The sequence below is a fragment of the Alosa sapidissima genome, chromosome 1 (assembly GCF_018492685.1).
Source record: "Alosa sapidissima isolate fAloSap1 chromosome 1, fAloSap1.pri, whole genome shotgun sequence".
NCBI lineage: Eukaryota > Metazoa > Chordata > Actinopteri > Clupeiformes > Clupeidae > Alosa > Alosa sapidissima.
The window spans coordinates 45,563,745-45,583,838 of NC_055957.1; the positions used below are offsets into that span (position 1 = coordinate 45,563,745).

The 20,094-nt window shown below is 41.8% G+C and overlaps 1 protein-coding gene and 2 long non-coding RNA genes across 5 annotated transcripts; 2 read left to right on the forward strand and 1 right to left on the reverse strand.

Annotated features, from left to right (window-relative positions):
* Positions 1-414: 414 nt before the first annotated feature.
* dcaf8 (DDB1 and CUL4 associated factor 8) lies at positions 415-13,240 on the reverse strand. Of its 3 annotated transcripts, none has more exons than XM_042085133.1 (13): positions 13,003-13,240; positions 11,924-12,001; positions 11,766-11,849; positions 10,855-11,501; positions 10,294-10,434; positions 10,001-10,095; positions 9,453-9,563; positions 9,211-9,341; positions 8,049-8,156; positions 7,744-7,874; positions 7,300-7,419; positions 3,509-3,625; positions 415-3,202 (listed from the first exon to the last, which is right to left on the reverse strand). In XM_042085133.1, the coding sequence occupies exons 2-13, from the start codon at positions 11,958-11,960 to the stop codon at positions 3,092-3,094; spliced, it is 1,833 nt and encodes a 610-aa protein (XP_041941067.1). In that variant the 5' UTR covers positions 11,961-12,001; positions 13,003-13,240; the 3' UTR covers positions 415-3,091. The 3 variants fall into 3 exon arrangements, with proteins under 3 accessions (XP_041941067.1, XP_041941057.1, XP_041941048.1); XM_042085123.1 differs by having other exon boundaries at positions 10,855-11,519; positions 13,003-13,239; XM_042085114.1 differs by having other exon boundaries at positions 10,855-11,522; positions 13,003-13,239.
* Positions 13,241-14,900: 1,660 nt separating this feature from the next.
* LOC121704712 lies at positions 14,901-15,972 on the forward strand. Its single transcript, XR_006030613.1, has 4 exons — positions 14,901-14,919; positions 15,466-15,534; positions 15,675-15,801; positions 15,916-15,972. It is a non-coding gene; the product is annotated as an uncharacterized LOC121704712 (long non-coding RNA).
* Positions 15,973-16,620: 648 nt separating this feature from the next.
* Positions 16,621-16,977, forward strand: LOC121704705. The gene is made up of 2 exons (XR_006030612.1): positions 16,621-16,679; positions 16,806-16,977. It is a non-coding gene; the product is annotated as an uncharacterized LOC121704705 (long non-coding RNA).
* The last annotated feature ends 3,117 nt before the right edge of the window (positions 16,978-20,094 follow it).

A 20,094-nucleotide genomic window follows, 5' to 3' on the forward strand; every position in this document is an offset into this window, starting at 1 on the left:
TTAAACATCTGCTATTACTTCATTGCCATTTACTCTCTACCAAAGACACCGGGAAAGAGAGAAGCCCAAAATGATGGAGGACCAGTTTAGCATCTAAGTTGACGGAATCAAAGTCTATTCAGTTCTCTTGTCCCAAACTTGTTAAGAAACATCTAAGGGATGTTTATTTGTATTAGGGACACATTCTGTACAAAGGCCTTTATAGCACAAAGACCTCTGAATTTGCCTACAAAAAGGACCCAAAGCTGCCATCTTGGGCAAAGATGGTACCCGGATCTCCTCATATAGGCAAAGATGGCAGCTTTTGGGTCCTTTTTATAGGCGAACTTCAGAAGTCTATAGCATAATGTTGCTATTTAATGATGGCTTAAACTGATGTCTTTTTGCAGCCTTGGAGAAAAACAAAACACAGAAGTCTTTCATCTTGTTTACTGCACAAATCATACATGTTTGTAACTGAACTGGTAGAACACAGTAGGCAGCAGTGGGAAAAATAATCATTGACCATAGACCTAAACATTGAGCCTATACCAGAAATAACATTGCCATCAGGAGGGTTTTCACGGGACTGTCTTTGGAAACAGAGAGGCAGTAAAATGACAGAAAAGGAAACCAAAACAAAATCAACATTAAAACTTGAATGTTGATGACATACAATTCAGGTTCATGAATCAGAAACGATTAGAATTGTGTTGTGTTCAATTCATTTCAAAAGTACTTTTTTTTAATAATATAAACTTCTGCATTAATACCAATTGAACATTTTGACATCTTTTCAAAAGATTATTTGGTAAAGATGATTTCTTTACAGTTCATTTTAGTATATATATTTATATATAGTTATGTACATATAAATTTATTTAACTTATTTCACTTATACAAAAGAGAAGAACTGGAGCTAATTTTCCTCTCACATGAAAAACAAAAACAGGCATAAACCACCCTTTTCTTCCAGCGCTCCCAATAACCCCATCCACCCAGACTTTCCCCCCACCCCCAATCACCATCCCTTTGCAATCCTTAACAAACATCCCTGTAAAGCACCAACAGTTCAGAACAGTCCATTTTCACTATTTTCTCAATTCCACATCCAAATTTACAATCTTATGGGGAAAAAATATTGTAAAAAAAATTGAGACATTCCAAACTGGGTGGAGTCATTATATAGTCTTGGTATTCCAGGGGTTTCATGAGCTTTCCTGTAACAGAGGGGGGGCGCTTTCTCTTTGAGGGGGGGGGGGGGGGGGAGAGAGAGAGAGAGAGAGAGAGAGAGAGAGAGAGAGAGAGAGAGAGAGAGAGAGAGAGAGAGACCAGACCTCCTAGCCTTGGTCTACAGTCTCAGGTGAAGATCAGAGGGGTGTAGACAATGAAATTTCAGGAGACAAAGATCCAAGTGGCTGCCCATATTAGAAAAAAGGGTTGGAGGAGCAGAGAAGGAAGTCCCCATCTTCAGGCTCCTGGCAAGTGCAAATACCAAACTACTGAGCTGGTGCCAAATCTTTATTTCAGTCTAAACTAGGTTTTTGACTTTTTTGACTTATTTTTTTTTTTTTATCTCTGAACAGAAATAAAGAGAAAGCAATAGAGATCGAGACAAAACAAAATGAAACAAACAAAACAAAAAAAAAAGCATACTTTCAGTAAGTTGAATACATAAAATATTGCATGCCCCCTCTGCGCACACGCTAGTCTTACAGACTCAAACTAAGCAGATCCCTGATTAAAGTGCACTCAGTAGCATGGGGAGAGGACCTGGAGAGAGCGCACAGCAAGATTGGGACAGGGTGAGGGGGGGGGTTTGCTGTCTCCCGGCTTGCCCTGCACGCACCTGTGGCTGGCCCCTACAGCAGGTGAAGGTGTGGTTCAGATCACCACTAGCAAGTGGGCTAGAGCCGGGGAAACATGCACCCAAAATACGACGAGACATCAAGAGCGGGAAGCTCAGGCAAGCCTGCCCATGGCCATCCCTGTCCATGTCCACCTGATTAGTGGCCAGATCAACAAAACAATAAGGGAGGGAGAGGGCGAGATTCACAATCCGTACGGAGCATCCGGGCACTCATCCACAGACGCTCCAGACAGGTAAAGAAGAGGAAGGAGCCTCGAGAAATGCTGGTTTGGGAAGAAAACACTGCACACACAACGAGCGATCGCGTTCCACCGCTTTACGTGTGTCACGCCAAGTACCTACCTGGCCAAAAAGTTGACTGATTGCGTCAGTGAGTGAGTGATAAAGTGAGTGAGTGAGTGAGTGCGCGTGTGTGTGTGTGTGTGTGTGTGTGTGTGTGTGTGTATGTGTATATGTATATATGACGGAAAGAGCAAACAGGAACAGATTTTTACGATAGCCAACAAGACTCAATCCTAGATTCTGACAAATACTTCTGCGACTACTCCTAGGATGTGAGTGCTTGCAGAACTGGAGAAAATCTTCTTCTAAGATGTTTTGAAAAGGCATCGAAAATATTCAGGCTAAATCTTGGGCAGATTTGCTCCTGTGAGAGCATGTGAGTAGACTCAAGTGACTGAGTGTAATTGGAAGTCTATGAGCGTGATGATGACGTGTTGTATGTATAAGTGTTTATGTCGAGTGCAAACGAGGAAACAGTGGATGAGTGAGAGAGTGTTTGTGTGATTTATATGTGTGTGGTGTGTAGGTATGTTGTTCCACAGTATCTCTGTGTGAATGTGCTTCACGTTTGTGTATTAAGTCAGGTATGATTTTTTTTTTGTCAGCACTGACTTTAGTATGTGCTCCTCCATGACACTTACTAAGTGTATGTGTGATGTCCCATTGTGTGTGCGTGTCCGGTGATGTCCCACTGTGTGTGTGTGTGTGTGTGTGTGTGTGTGTGTGCACGCACATGTGTTTGTTCTATCGTTGCTGGCTTCTCAGTGTCTCTTGTGTGTACCAGTGGGTTTCCAGTGTCTATGTGCTTCAATATGGGGCTCTGAGGTGTATATGTGTGTGGATGTATGGATGAAATTAACATCTGAGTGATTAGTGAAAAACAAAAACAAACATTAAACAAAACAAAAATGTTTATAAAAGGTGCATATGTGTGTAAGTGTGTGTGGGCGCACGTGTGGCTCAGGAGGACATGCACTGGACGTGGTCAGGACCGCCGTCCTCTTCATCAGAGGAGTCTGGTGAGCTCCAGGATTCATCCGTGTCCCCCTCCCCTCCTTCTCCACGCCGGGCCTGAGGACAAGAGTGAATACATTTAGTCATTTCTGGATAGCTAATGGTATAATGGTATAATTCCGGAGATAATTTTAATGTATTGCCATTCCAGTTACAATAAAAAAAAATAGCACAGATATATGATGACAGAGATGCCTACACTCCACAAGGGTGGTAAGGTATTCTGATAGCGCTGGGTCTGTTTCAAACACTGTCACTTTCCATATCCACACAAACATTTCAAATCTATTTAATACTCCTATAGCAGCAAATAGCCTGGTCTCTGTACTGGCTCTGGGGCAGGTGCCTGGTGTGGCCACTCACCCTCTGAGGCCTACGGTTTCTCATGTGCCTCATCAGGAACCACAGCAGCTGTGTGTCATACTGGTCTCCATGGCGCACGCTGTCCTCATCACGCTCACGTTTGTTCTTCTTCATCACCTAAGCAACCAAAAAAACAGCAATCAGATTTCAGAAAATCAAATCAGTAAGGCAGCCAGTTAGTCAACAAAATGGCCCTACGGTCATCTCCTCAGACAAGATCTTTTTACCACCTTAGAATCTTAAGTAAAGCCAAAACTATGTTTTCTTTGAAAGACTTTGTGATATTGATTCATGCCTTTATTTCATCCCGCCTGGACTACTGTAACTCTCTTTATTTTGGTGTCACTCAGTCCACTCTATTCCGACTTCAGATGGTGCAAAATGCAGCTGCAAGGCTGCTCACCAAGTCTAAAAAGACTTGGACATATTTCTCCAGTTTTGAAATCCCTGCAATGGTTACCAGTGAAATTTAGAGTAGATTACAAAATTCTTCTTTTTGTCTTTAAACAGGGTTCCCAAGTTTTGAGCTCAGCTTGGAGTGAGATTGGGTGGGTGGGGGGGATCTTGAAATATAATAATCTTGACGGCTACCATGGCTCACCAATTTACAAGATGTATATGTAGCCTACTGATTGAGACTAATCTTGTATTTATTAGGCTAATTGCTTTATTCACTTGAGTAGCCTATTGTCACTGAACCATTGGACCAAGAATGTGCATGCCGAGACCAACTTTTGATGTTTTTTTTTATACGGACAGCAAGTTCATTATTTTGGGTTTCTATTACATTATGGTGGTTGGCAGCTCATTGTCTGCAGCAGTCCTATATCTTTAGAAAAAAATGTATGGGTAGCATACTTGTTCAAATTGATAACTCATTGATAATAAGCTAATTTTCATTCATTGTTGACATGGTCCATGGAGGCTCAGACGGGTGTCCCGGGACCTGATGAACACGGCGCTAAAAAGCACAAACGAGTGCGAAACTTGCAGCCGGCCCGTGAGACAGGAAAAGTGCAGGCAGCCACGAGAGTGAATGGTCGTATACAATGAACGTTGCTGATGTCTGGGTTACACAAAGCTACAACTACACAATCATTATGCTTTCTTAATGACCGACAGTTTAGTTTAGTTGATAAATAAAAAATAATTTTGCCATAAAGTAGGCCTAGGCTATAGGCTTATTAGCGTTACAAGTGTTCATAGAAAGGCCTGATTTACACACACTGTTAAAGTGCCATAAGTAGTCTTGGCTGGTTTACCAAATGACAGACTTTCTGAATAAAAAGAATTTTGGTGCCGTTTTCAAATCTTAAATGTGTAACCCCACACAAGCTTAACGTGGTTACAGGGAGGGGATGTCCTATTTTGGAATTTTACCCGGATACAACGAATACTATTTTTTGATTGGATGTCGGTGGCTATTTATTTTTTTGATTTGGCTGGTGAGTGGTGCGCTAGTTCTGAACCCTGCAAGAAATCCTCTCATATCACTGCGCCTCTTCTAATAATTATGCAAATACTCCTAGTAATATTTCTGCGTGAGAAATGCAAGGTGTGGCGTGTGAGTGTGTGAACTTGTTGAGTTGCGTGTGTCTCACACCCATTGCGTGAGACTTGAGAACCCTGTCTTTAAAGCTTTAAATGGACAAGCTCCCCAATACCTAAGTGAGCTTGTACACTTTCACTGCCCTCCCAGAACTCTGAGGTACTCAGATAAACTACTGCTCTCAGTACCTCAGAGTCGTCTACTCTAAACAATAAAGGTGACCATGCTTTTTCAGTAGCTGGGCCTAAGTTGGGGCCCAAGCAGTGGGCCAAAGAACATATGCAATGGCATATCAATGGCTATTAAATTAAGTGTGGAACAAGCAGAAGTATTATAGTGATTTCATGGATAGGATCTACAATTAGGTGTTAATTAATATTACTACGCTAGGTCGAAGTACTCCCAAGTGCTATTGCGCCACACATTGTAGTTCTCCCGTTTATTCGCTAGGAAAATCGCCACGTTTCATGTTGTGTGACCTTACACATTTTTATCAACTACTCGTGCAACTGTATTTAAGTAGGGAAAACGTGGATGTTTTTGATTACTGCTATCTTCCTCCCTCTATGGCTACGTCTGAGCCCGCTAGCATAGCAACATGCTAACACATTCGCGCCGCGCACCAGAGCGTTTGAGTGCACGTACCGACAGGGGAGAGGTATGATTCAACTCGTGAAAGTTAAGGTAAGAACCAGGCTTGGAATTTCACCATTCTGGGGGCAAGGCCACTTTGCCTTCAGTTGGGCATATTTGGTGGGGGGCACAAAGGCCACATGTCAGGGCAACAAGGCCAAAGTTAACTATACAGTAGTAGCATATAAAAATGATCAAAGTTGTATTTAGCCTATTCACTGCAGTAGACCTGCATCACTGTATGAAACATTACAAAAACATGACATATTACATAGAACTGTAAATCATCTGATCATCTAATAATTACAGATATTTAGGCTATATATAACATTTATTTTATATTTGGCCTGCTATGAAATCATGTATTGAACAATTTAAGCACAGCTCAGCTTTAAGAAACTCAAATAGCCTAGATGCATGCTTAGCATTTTGTAATCATTAAGGCTACTTTCACAAACTCTTAGTCAGCTGTCCTCTGATTTACCAATATCTAGGCGATATTTGTAACATTTATTTTGTATTTGGCCCGTTATGAAATCATGTGGAACAATTTTAACACATTGTAAAACCTAAAGCCCAAATTTGGAGACATCCATGCATGTCGAAATTTTCTGCAAATTCAAAACTGGATTACTCTGGAACGGCTAACTGTACAGGGGACTGCTTTACACCTTTGTTTTCGGTAAGGTCTGCTCTTTATTCTGATATATGGTTTGTCATGTGTTAAAAGAAGGGTTCGTGAAGTATAAGAGATGAATGGGTAGGGAGATCATGGACGCAAAACCTTCAGTATAATGTATGATTAAATTGAATTATATTATTTACTTTTCTCGCGAACCGTTCAACAAAGCAATTATCAGCTAACATCGTTTAAAAGCTGAGAAAAAGCTCTTTCATGTGATACTTGTGATGTCTGTGTGATGATGAGTAGGCTACTTCGCAAGTAGTTCAACTGAGAAGAATGAATTTGGACGCACTTTCTTTCTTGCGCTGTCACTTTCTCCACTGCGTAAAAGACTAAATTCATTTGCGCTGTGAATGCTAAGATTATTTTGACAGGCCACAGGCTAAATAAAAATCACTATTAGTAGGACGTAAAGCAGAATATTGAAAGAAGGGGGCACCAAGGCCACCGTGGCCTGTAAACCTCTGATTTTCAAAGGGGCATCATGGCCAACGCAAGGGGCTATGACAGCCATGGCCGTCGAGGCCGCCGTGAAATTCCTACCCTGGTAAGAACATATATTACTACTGACATTGGGTGGCGTGTTCCTTTAAGTTCACAGTTAATGGATTATCACTGTATACATAATGAAAAATATGTTTGGTTGATAATTTTGCTTCACCATACTTTCTTGAAAACTCAAGCAGTCAATTAAACCAAATCTGAAGAAATTCCCTCACTGTGTTCAGGAGATATCTCCTTCACAAGAAAATATGAACAGACTGACAATGCGAAAACACGAGGCCTCCAACCATGACTGTCCACAACTAAAATATCTATCTATCTATTTACTAACTGTAATCTTCTAGCGTTGATTTGACAGCGTTCTTATTGACTGTATTGTGGGGCTGTGGGCCTGCTTGGGTGCTGGGTCTATTGCTTTACCTCTTTGAGGCCCTTCAGTGAAGTGGGTGTCTCTGCAGTGGGAGCCCACAGCTTCACATCGTGGTCCAAGCCACTGGTGGCCAGACCAGGGAGGTGGGGGTGGGGCTCGAGACAGTTCACCTGTACACAGAGAGAGAATGGGGAGAGAGAGAGAGAGAGAGAGAGAGAGAGAGAGAGAGAGAGAGAGAGAGAGAGAGAGAAAGAAAGAAAGATAGAGATAGAGAGGGGGGGGCAGGTGAAAAAGACAGAGGGACAAACATAATGAGGTTATGCATATATCATACCAGTTGCATGTCTTCTTCTGAAATGACAAAAAGCAAGACAAAACCAACGAGGAGTTGTATACCTCATGTCACAATAGCATGTAGCTCTCAGATGAAAAAAAAAAACTGTTTACAATGTCTTTCAATGTCAACACTTTCTTAATTGACATATTCAACTTACCACACCGCCTCTGTCACCCTCCATGAATTGCACGATGCGAGCGGAGTTCTTGTCCCACAGGTAGATGTGTCCACAGTCACTGCCACTGACCACAAACTCACTTCTGGGGCCGTAGAAGTTCACTCCTTTCACTGAGACACAAGGCCAACAGAAAGCACCTCAGCACATGCCACATTCATTCTTCACAATCAGATTAGAAAGCCAGGGCTTTCCTATTCACAGGCTGATTGCAGATCATACAGACTGTTGTGGGAAAACACAGACAGGCGTATTTGCTGCCTACTTGTGTTCTTTCGGGCACATACCTGTGGCATTATTGCGGTGGCCTTTGTATCTCCTATGGTAATCAGCACCGTCACTGTGGTTTGAGTCAAACAGGTAAATGTCTTCGTCATTGTAGCTAGCTAGAAGTTCTGGGGGGGGAGAAATGCTTTATTAGCCAAATACAAACAATCTGCTTGGCACAATTATGAATTACTCAATGGGCTATGTGCATTTCTTTTACATAACACAGTTAACACTACGAAAATACACTTTTTGAAAACATCCTTTCAGGTGCAACATGTCATTTTTCATGTCATCCTTCTAGACCCCCCACAAATTCTATAATACTGAAGGAACAGTGGCATGCTTATCAGTATTACCATACAATGCATGCATCTTGACATTCTAGTCTTTTTTATTCCTTTGTTGTTATTCATTTGCATTTGCAAGAACTTTTACAGAACCACCATTGAAAGTGTTATCACTGGGAGTATAACAGCTTGGTATGGAAATAGCACTGAGCTAGACCGTAAAGCTCTGAAGAGAGTAGTGAGATCAGCTGAACGTACCACCAGAAGTGCCCTACCCAACCTACAGGAAATTTACATAAGGAGATGTCAGTCGAGAACAAGAAAAATTATCAGGGATCCCAGTCACCCCAACAACTGCCTCTTCTCTATCCTACGGTCTGGGAAACGTTACCGCTGCCTGAAGTCCAACACGGAGAGAATGCGGAAATTTTTTTACCCCCAGGCTATCAGGATTCTAAATGAGTTGTAGCAGGAGCACCAGCATAGCCTAAACACTTTGCACTTTCTTTCTTTATTCTTCGCTTTTTTTATATATATCCTTTGCACAGTCTTGGAGTCAGTGGAACAAGCGTTTCACTGCATTTATAGGCTACCTGTATAATGTATGTGACAAATAAACATTTGATTTGAATTTAATTCCTTTGTTGTTATTCATTTGCATTTATTTTCAAGGCAAATAAATTAATACAAATCCAATAAAAACCTGTGGGAGGCGAACAAGATGCTTGCAAAGCACGGTAATATTATGCAACACTTGTCTTTTTTAAAATCATGCCTTCACTATTACATCACAGTAAGCCTCAACACATTTTATTGGGCACAATAAAAACAAAGGTCTTGCACCTTTAAACCAACACTAAGTAACATGTGCAGAAGTAAGTGTGCATGCTACCTGTGCCATCGTGACTGTAAACCAGGCAAGTGATGTTTGTTTTGGACTCGCTGTTCACCAAGTGGGATGGGCAGAACTTCTTCAGAACACCATTGTTGTTGTTTTCATTAATCTTTCTTCGGTCATAAATCCTAGTGGAAGACAGCGGACAAACAATTTGCATTAAGAAATGCAGCAATGCAGGTCAGTGACGTAGAAGGAACACAAAAGTAATTCATGGTTCATCAAAACATGTGTCTCACCTGACATACTGATCTCTTCCTCCAACAGCAAATTGGTGTGTGTTGGCAGGATTCACAAAGATGGTGTACAAGCCCACTTTCTTATCGCCCTCTTTGACCACCACTAGTTTACTGACATAGAGAAAGACAGGCAGACAGTGAGAAAGAGAAAAAAGACAGAAAGAGAGAGACAGCCAGTGATAGAGAAGGCAAACAGAAAATACAAGTGAGTTTCAAAGATACTGTTTCACATATTCGAAAAGAATCCCAAAGCCAGCCAGTTTAAAAGCACTCGCCCAAACAGAAGCAGGATGCAGAAGCAAGAAGCTGCTGGAAAGCTCCTAACTTACTATTTATACTCTCATGGCTCAAGCATCCACGGGGACCCAGTGTTTATATTACATTCTGTCCCATGCCAGAGGTGGCACGACTAACGGAGACACTACAGCAAATCTCCAAATATGACACCTGGGAAGACTTTTCTATTCTGACGGGTTTAATTAAACAGTCTTTTTTATCCTGGTTTATGATACACAGCACCCGATTCTACAAGATTGACTGGGACTTACTTTGCGGGCCGGTCAAGACAGAGGTCAATACCAAACACGACTGCGTCCTCTCCAGCAGAGAGGAAGGAACAGCGAGAGTCGGGGTCTAACGCCAACTGGGGCACAGAAGGAGAAAGAAGAGGGGATCGAGGGGGGAGAATGAAAGATAGAATGACAGAAAGAATGAAAGAAAAAAAGAAAGAAAGAAAGAAAGAAAGAACTGACTATTAACACCATGGCACCAACATTTGTTTCTTGTGAGATGCAAGATTTCCACCATGGAAGTCATGGCAGCTCCAATGACATAGGCTTACCTTGTGTGCTGCCCCCTTGTGCTGTGCCACTCTCTTGGTGTTCTTGCAGCGCTGGGTGGCAGAAAGCTCTGCCACACGGATCTGGCCATCGCGAGCACACATCGCCAAAGTGGAGTCTCCACTGTGTGGCAGAAACTTAGCCTGGCATAGGGCAGGAGACATGAGTGCACATTTAGTTAAGCACAAGTTTTATCCAGTTAAGAACTTCTCAGTTAGTTAGTAGATTAATTACTTATCAACAACAGTACTTTTGACATAAAATCATACCAGATAGACACCTAACCTGATGTCAATTGTTCATGGCTTTTAGGGGGACGAAAGTGCGTGTGTGTGTGTGGAGGGGGGGGGGGGGAGGGGGGGCTTGACCTAAGCTCAAAACAATCTGTCCAAATTGTCCTGAATGAGTTGTGACAAAGGACTTCTGCTGTGCATTGCAATCTAATGACAGGGTTGCATCATGATGGGAATTTGACTGTCCATCGTCCAGTTTACTGGCATTCTCTCCCTGGTCAGTCAAACTACTAGTGTATGGTCCTACGCCTGCCTCATCCTCTTCCTCACCTGAAACACGTTGCTCTTGTGGCCACTGTCAAACTCCAACTCGGCACGGAGCTGTGCCCAGTCCCAGATGACCACGCGCAGGTCGTCGCTTCCCGAAGCGAGGCGCGTGCCCGATGGGTTGAAGTGCAGCGTGTTGACGCAGCCCGTGTGCCTCTCCAACCTGCCCTGCAGCTCCAGGCGCTGCACCAGGCCGCGGGCGCCACAGACACGTCGCACAAACTGCCTGGCGCCCCAGCCGATCTCCCGCGCCCGCAGCGAGGGCACGGCGCACCACCCCGGCACACTCATCTCGTGCACCTCTGTGCCCAGCCACTCCTCCATAGCCTGCTCGTCTTGGTCCTCCTCCAGCTCCTCATCCTCCTCGTCGTTCTCGTCCTCTTCTGAGCTGGAGGAGTGGCGGGCTGTGCCACTGCCGCCACCCCCGCCGCCACTACCAGGACGGTTCCTCTTCCTGGCTGTCCGTTTGGTGCCACCGCTCCCCGCCTCCTTGACCCTCTCTCTGCGGCCTCCCTCCTCGCTGCCCTGCTCCCCTTCCTCTGTCAGAGAGTACAGGCCGCTGCCGTCCATGCTGTCTGTGTCCTCTTCCTCATCCTCCTTGTTGCCCTCTGCCTCAGCCATGGGTCTGTCCTCTCCCCCCTCTCCTGAACCTGTGGCAGGGTTAGAGTCTGCTGCAGATGAGAGATTTCCCAAAACCAAACAAAAAACAATATTCTTTATTATTATGAATTCTACACAACTAGTATGCAAAGTATAATGTGAATATTATGCACAAAATGGAGCCACATGCTACTGTATCAATTTGATGACAGGGAAATTCACAATGCAACATTTATCACAAACAAAGAACTATAGAGGACAGACAATACATTTAAAGAAAAAATGGTCTCCTTTCACAAAGTGGGCAAAAAAACCTGTGTCAGGGTATGCCTGGACCTCTGCAGCCGAGTCCCCCTCACCCCCTCTGCCTTCGGCAGAATCTTGGTCTTCTGCACCACCTAATGCACACATATTATCGTCAACGTGTCATCAGGAAACTTAAAGCAAAATAGTAAGTACTGGCGGTGCTTACCACTTGGTACACTTGATTTGCCCTCAGCATCGGCCATCCTCTCGAGCCTTCCAAGTCTCTCCTCCAAAAGACGAGAGGCTTTGAAAAAAAGTGATATAAAAAGACGGTGAAACAAAGAACTTATACGTATTTGTAAGTTTTATTAGGAACTCCACAGCCCACTTTTTTAACGTCAGTTGCCCCATGTTGAAACTAGTCCACTACACAGTCTGCCTGACGATGTCTAGACAGCCAACGTGGGTGCGTCAAACCCATATTTCAGTGGACGGAACGGTGAAAACTTTCACGCAGCTGTCAAAGTAACGAGTAACGTAGCCCACCCACATGAACGATCACTAGAAAGCGTAGGCCCATTCGATCATCGTTTCCTACAAAAATCTGTCTTTAAATGTTTGATGCTAGACCACTGAACAGTAACATTTTGGAGGTGGCAGTCCCAGCTCATGCAACTAACTTCGCATGTCTCGACTTTGAAAGTGAATGCATTGCTAACTGTTATGCTGTTAGATTAACTTGGCAAGTATCGTTATATTATTAAACTATCGCCAAAAAATCCCGTTGACGTCCAGGGAGATGAGTGAATAATTCTGTCAATTCCATTTTATGACATAATATGTCTCCTCTTTGTTGTCAAGGTGTAGATCAGACACTCGCCTACGTAGTTGGTCACGCTAACTAATCTTAGCACCACAATGTGACATTAGTCGAAAATAGCAAACAGGCCAGTTAATGGTAGGCTAGTTCTCAAATGCATGGGGATTTAATAGTGCTAACATTACTATTACTGTTTAGTGCCAAAAGGTTTCAGATAGCATTTCTACCCAAGCTAACGTTTGCCAAAAACCTCTCAACCTTTGGCATACAGTAGGCTACTGCAGGGCTTAGCTTGTTATATTTTCTAATATGTGATCTTGTAAACAGCAATGGAGTACGTGGCTGGTTGCTACTACTTTCTACCTGATTACACAGGCCTATGCGCACACAAACTGGCTAGAGTTCTCTAGCCATCTAATGTTAGCTAGCTAGGTATCGACAGCTACCCAGCTAAATGTTTTGCTAGCTAGGTGATAGCTGGCTACCTCTGTTTGTAGTAGGCCCGAAGACTCCGCACTGTAGTCCTCTACGCAGATTTTAGTCCTCAATCTGCAAATCAGGTACCTCGAATGGAAAGCCTGAATATGAAAATGCACGATTCGTGGAACCGGTACATCGACAAGTTTAAGAAAATATAAACCAGCAGATGACGGCTAGAGCTTGCAGCCGTGCTTGTTCTGTTTTGACTGATCTACCTCACACTCTTCTCTATTCCCTTTCCGGCGAGCGAGGCGCCCTCTTCCGGAAATGGCAGACTATTTAAAACCCAAATAAACAATGTTGGGCCCATAGACAGTAAAAAATAGGTTGAGCCCCTACTGCCCACATGGCCACCATCTCATGTGGCCCTTGGGCTATTTGGGATAGGTAGATGTTGCACACTGGGCGTGTAAAATGCCACCATCAGTTGAAAGTTTTAATTCCTGTAGGATGCCCAGTGTTCATGTTCATGATGATGCCCGACTGCTTGCATTGGGGGGGGGGGGGGACGACGACTAACCTAACCTAAACTTATAGACTAACCTAAGCGTAGGCCCAGGCGGAGGCAACTATCCCAAACTAGAAAATGTAATTTCGAGAAAATTACCAGTGCATGAAAATATAAACATACTGTATATTAACATAAAATGCCAAACAAACTTTTATTTGGAAACAGTTGGCAGGAGTCATAGTTGATAACAACTGACAGTTGAAATGGCTGAACAGTTAAATAGTTGAGTAGTTTAAATAGTTAAATTATTTAATAGTGAATTATTGTAGTGAGGACATGTATTTTGAAACAGTTGTGGGCAGATGAAATAGTAGTCTTAAGAGAGCCAGATTGTATGCTTAAAGCCTGAGACAGAGTATATAGTTTAAAAGTTGAATGTAGATAGTGTAATGGATGTTGATCAGGGGTGAAAGTAAGCCGGTACTGGCCGGTACGGAGTACCACTAAAATATTTGGAGAGGGTACGCCGTACCGGAAAGAAAACTATACTGTCTCTGAAAAATCAGTGCACTTTCAGCATGACAACACAACTGCTAACGTCAAATTACCAGAAGCAACACGTTTCCCCCAAAATATATTTCATATACATCGTTCTGAACTGTATCTAAATTGTGTCTAAACCTCCCGTGCAGCTGGACAGACAACGAGCAAGCTATAGCGCGCGTACAGTAGCCTAATTGCGCCAACGTGCACTGGTATCCAAAGTGTTTTAGCAGACGGACGTTTCTTGGAAAGTCTCCGAAATAAATAAAAAAACATACAGGCTAAAGAAAAATATGTTGATTTTTCAATAGCCTATTCTGGTTTTATGTGTGCAGTGTTTCGCTGGATAGACAAGAGACAGACAGCGTGTGTTGGCAGCCATGACAACCCACACAGCAGTAGACTCCTAGGCGGATCCGCCTTCAAGTCGGCAAACCCGCGTGCCTGTCGCATTCGTTTTGGTGCCGCACAGAGGATCAGCTCCGCCTTCAGGCGGCCCCGTAAATTCTACTGTCAAACAGCGGATCCTGAGTGGACCCATGTCGGATCCGCGGGCGCGGACGCGCCTATACTGTAACGGTTGAACATGACTGTACACCAAGAGCCAAGAAGAGTCATACTAGTGGATATTTTCTTTGCTGGGACACGGTTGCGCTGAACCCTCTCTAGTAAGTGATATTTATTAATATATTGCGACATTCACAATAGCTAAACATTGGCCTTTGTGGTTTTATAATCATCATGTTTATTGATTGTAATGACGTTGTTTGATATTAGGACTAACGTTAACGTTAGTGCAACCAGAGACGTTTGTCATTTTGTGCAACAGTTTGTGCAAAGTTAAAGTTATTGTTAGCTGTGATGCTCATATGAGTCTGTAGCCTATCTGATATAAAATGGGATAGCAATTTCGGCAGAATATGTTATGGTAGTGTGATTTAAAAAACACACATTGTTATTTAACATTAGTCTGGTCTTGTCTGTTTTAATGTGTCGCTGTTGTCCATATAGTGCTACTATGCTAGCGGCATATAGCTGCTAGCTAGCATGCTGCTAGGCGCAATTGCATAAGTTATTGCTAATGTCTATTAGTGCTATACATATATTGAAATCACGTTTGCGATGCAAACCTTGATTAAGGTGATACTGGCACTGGTATTTCAGTCAATGAAGTCAGTGAAGCACTCGTCTGCTATGATAGCTACCTACAACTTTAGCATGTTGACTCACTGATAATGGTTTAGCCCTAGCCTCTAGCTAGCTGTGCATTAACGTTTGCATTTTGCCAAGTTTGGAATCATAACATTACGTAACTTTAGTTTCTATCTGCCATCTTTGTAATGAAAGCCTCGGCATTTTAATCACTGTTTAAGTCGGTTCAGACAACTATTGGCATCTGTTTGTGATTTATTATGCTAACGTAACTTAACTGTATGGAACTTGGTCCCCATCTTCTATTTTGTTTGTTCTGCAGCGTCAACTTTTATTGGCTGGATTCTAGCATCTAACGTTACGATTGCCTCTGTTGGGTTTGCTTGATCAAGTAAGATACTTTCTGGGTTGTTAAAATGTAATGTGAACACATTCCCGTAGCATTCCAAAATAGACCAGAGATGCTTGTACTATATGTATATTTGGAAATTTTGGGATTGCAATAACCATAATGATATCGTTATGTAACAGCCATCGTTTCGGGGACTCTGATGACAGTGAAGAGCCAGAAAATGGTGACTTTGCATCTCTGAGGTACCTTCCAACTCGCCTGGTATATCAGTTGAAGCCTCAAGCCCAAGCTTATTGCACTGGCAAAGTAAGTAATACTCTCTTAACATTGAAATAACTAAATCATAATATTAATATTAGAGATATGGTTAACATTATTAGTGCTAAAGACATTCCCCTCTCTTTGTATCTATTCCTCCAGCTCCACCATGTCGCCGAGTGCCAGGCAGCCGAGTCACTACCCCTCAACCTGGAGAAAACTGTTAAGGTAAAGACTGATCTCTGAAATAATACTGAATACAGTGGCCCCATCTATATTAACACAGCAGTAGTCACTCCATTTCAGATCAACAGATTGCATCTGCATTACCATCTCAGATTTTCTGCATACTTTATCCATTACTTTCAAAATCTCAGCCAAATATTTTGTCAGTTAAAACATCTGCATTCATGCAATATTGCCTGAAAAGTTCATTCATTATTATCAGATTGTATTGAAACACATTGATTTCAATGTCAATCCATTCATGGAGTTGATATAGATAGTGCATACCAAAATATTGAAACATACAAATTCATGTCCAGCATGACCAGAGATTTGATTTTGTTTGCCATTGTTTGGCCCTGTAGCTCTCAGCCTACCATGGTTAACAGATCACAACCATTTATCTCCCTTAGCACCTCACCATGGGGCAGGACCGCAACACTCTTCACCACCTCAACTCCCTGCACCTGCATTTAACATACGGAGAGTTACTCAAGGTAGGGACTGATCTCTGAAATATTAGTGAATAGAAAGGCCCCATGTGTATTATCAGTCATGGTTAACAGATAACTACCATTTAATACATTTTTTTTCCCCCTCTCGCACACCACCCACCTCACTATGGGCCAGGAACGGCAGTCTCTCCTCAACTCCCTCCACCCCCACACCAGCCCTCAACGTGCAGCGAACAGAGGAGCTTTGTAAGTCATGTTTCTTTTTAAATTTAATCTCCTTAATACCTATCTCATATATTGTATTGTGTAGGCATACTTGGCTTTGGATGCTACATACCATAAACATAAACATATCTGTCTGTGTGATTACAGGTGCTGTGAGGAAAAACATGGTGACACGGTCTGCCACGGACACTGAGGTCACCAAACACGTAATCAGGTGTTTCAACCGGCGGTGGATCGGGCAACGAGGAGATGTGTTCCGCCTCCATCCACACAAATGGAGTAATAGGAGAAATAAGCATTAAACAATCTTTTTATTGAACTTCTTGTCATTCACCAGTTATTCATTTTCTGATATTTTAGCTGTGCATAGCGCAGTATTTCATTGAAGTTGTAGCCTATTACAGTAGATAAAATATTTCATGTCTGCACTGACCTAGGCCTATAAAGCACTAAATTAGGTTTTGACCACAAAATGAATGTAAAGTAGCCTAGGCAATGTAGGCTACTTAACAAAAACAGAATAGCTTATAACCTGTAACTTTCCATAAATGTCCATTTTATATTTCCATTGAGTAGTGATCACGTTTGTACAGTAAATTGATGTCTTGACTTAAACCTTTTCTGTTAGGTTTATTGACAGTATTGTTAAGTTAAAAATACGAGGCAATGCAGATTAATCGTAGGCCTATATTGCTGTAGTAGCCTAGTGATAGTTTTACTTTTATCCTATAGTTGCCTAGTTTTATCCTACAGCAAGAACAGAAGGAATTTTGAAAATGAGATAAACGGGTCCAAAACGGACCCGGGCCAGATGAGCCTTTGAGTCCGTTGCGGGTCCGCGGCGGATGTATGTATCAATTTGCGGATCCCAAACGGACCCACTGCGGAGGTAAGGTTTTAATCGCGGATGCGGAGTGGATGCAGTGCGGAGCCACGGCGGGTCCGCGATTCGCCTTCGTAGCGGATCCGTTCCTGAGAGCATCTGGACTCCGATACGGGTCCGTTCCGGAAGGCGTCATTCCGCCGCGGAGTACTTTTGCTGTGTGGGAATAAACCAGTTCACGATAGTGAAACGCTACAGTATGTTGCAGTCTCCCAAATAAAAAGGCATGACTCAAAGAAACGTGTTTCATGATATACAGTAGCCTATATAAAAAAACAATTGGAAGTGGGAGCGAGCAGAGTAACTAGGCTAAATAAATAAATAAATGTTGAAATTAAGTGTTTGCAATTTATTCATAATCAAAAACAGATACAGGTGGGTTAAAGATATCTAGTGATACTAGAGTGATAAGAAGTCCTAGTGAATGCGTGATAAGTAGACTATAATACAGTAAATAAACAAACAAATAAATAATAAATAATTAGTTTAAGTGACATTTTCGGCGCGCGCTTTGCGCACGCATTATAACTCTATATCATAGTACCACCAAGAAATAAAAACTACTTTCACCCCTGATGTTGATAGACAGAAAGTTGAATGGATGTTGATAGGCAGATTGTTTAATGGATGTTGATGTATAATTTAATGGGTGGATGAGTGAATGGTTTGAAGAGGATGAATGGATAGAAAGTTGGATGGAATGTGCCTTATATCCTTGTAGAATGGAGAGACACAGAGAGAGTTGGCCTAGTTAAGCAGAAAGCAGTTGATACAGGTGCAATCAGTTTAACTGGCCCTTTGATGGGTCCTAGTAGTGAGCAGCTGGAAGTTGATACAGGTGCAAATCAAGTTAATTAGTCCATTGTGATGTCATAGTGCTAATACAAAGGCTATGGGGGAAAATAACCTTGTTGCATTGCATGTAAATGCAATGGACTATTATCACTGTTCTTTTTATTATAGTGCATGAAAATGCACTATACTGTTCTTCCAAGGCTTCTTCTTATTACAGTGCATGAAAATGCACTGTACTGTTATTCCAAGGCTTTTTCTTCTTCTTCTGATTATTCTTCTTCTTCTAACGCACTTAATGCAGCTTCAACCGTTTAACGTAGAAACTTCATTCAAACTATGTTACGTAGGTCTTACTTAGGACATGGGTGCTATGTATTTTTCAGCTTTGTAACTTTTATACTTTTTAAACTATTAATTAAAAACTATCAAAATTTCCCCATTGACTTAACATTATGATTATGACATCACAATACGGCCGTTAAGCAATTAGAATCCTATGGCAGGTGTTCGGGCCACCTGGACCAACTGCCAGTCTCAGGCTTTAAGCATACAAACTGGCCCTATTAAGACTACACATCCTGTTCAACTGCTTCCTCTGCCAAAAACTGTTTCAAAATAAAAGTCCTCACTATAATATTTTACTGTTAAACAATTTAACCCTTTAAACTACTGAACTTTTTAACTGTTCAGCCATTGTAACTGTTACTTGTCATCAACTATGACTCCTACCCACTGTAGCTAGTTAGCTAAGTTAGCTAAGTAACATGGTTAGCATAGTTAGCATGCTAGCATGTTAGCATGTTAGTTAGCATTTTTAGCAAAACTGCTTAAAATGATTAGCTAAGTTAGCTAAGTCACATGGTTAGCGTAGTTAGCATGCTAGCATGTTAGCATGCTAGTTAGCATTTTTAGCAAAACCTCTTAAAATGATTAGCTAAGTTAGCTAAGTCATATGGTTAGCATAGTTAGCATGCTAGCATGTTAGCATGCTAGTTAGCATTTTTAGCAAAACTGCTTAAAATGATTAGCTAAGTTAGCTAAGTCATATTGTTAGCATAGTTAGCATGCTAGCATGTTAGCATGCTAGTTAGCAATTTTAGCAAAACTGCTAAAAATGATTAGCTATGTTAACTAAGTAACGTGGTTAGCATAGTTAGCATGCTAGCGCTAGCATGTTAGCATGCTAGTTAGCATTTTTAGCAAAACTACTAAAAACAATTAGCTAAGTTAGCTAAGTAACATGGTTAGCATAGTTAGCATGCTAGCATGCTAGTTAGCATAGTAACTTTGTTAACATTATTATCTTTGTTAACATAGTTAGCATAACTGCTAGCAAACATTAGAGCCATTCCAACTGTCAGTTATCGTCAACTATCTACCTAAATAATTTAACCATTTAAACTATCCACCTATTTAACTGTTCAGTCATTCCAACTATATTAAACCTCATCTACTTAGCAACCAATATAGTTTGTTTTTACTCTGTATGATATTTTACATCATATTTTTGCATTTTCATGCACTGTATTTCCTTCAGGAAATGCTTTTCTAGTTATTCTTCTTCTTCTAACGCATTTAATGCAGCTTCAACCGTTTAACATAGAAACTTCATTCAAACATTGTCACGTAGGTCTTACTTAGGACAAGAGTGCTATGTATTTTTCAGCTTTGTAACTTTTATACTTTTTAAACTATTAATTAAAAACTATCAAAATTTCCCCATTGACTTAACATTGCCCTTTATGACATCACAGCAAT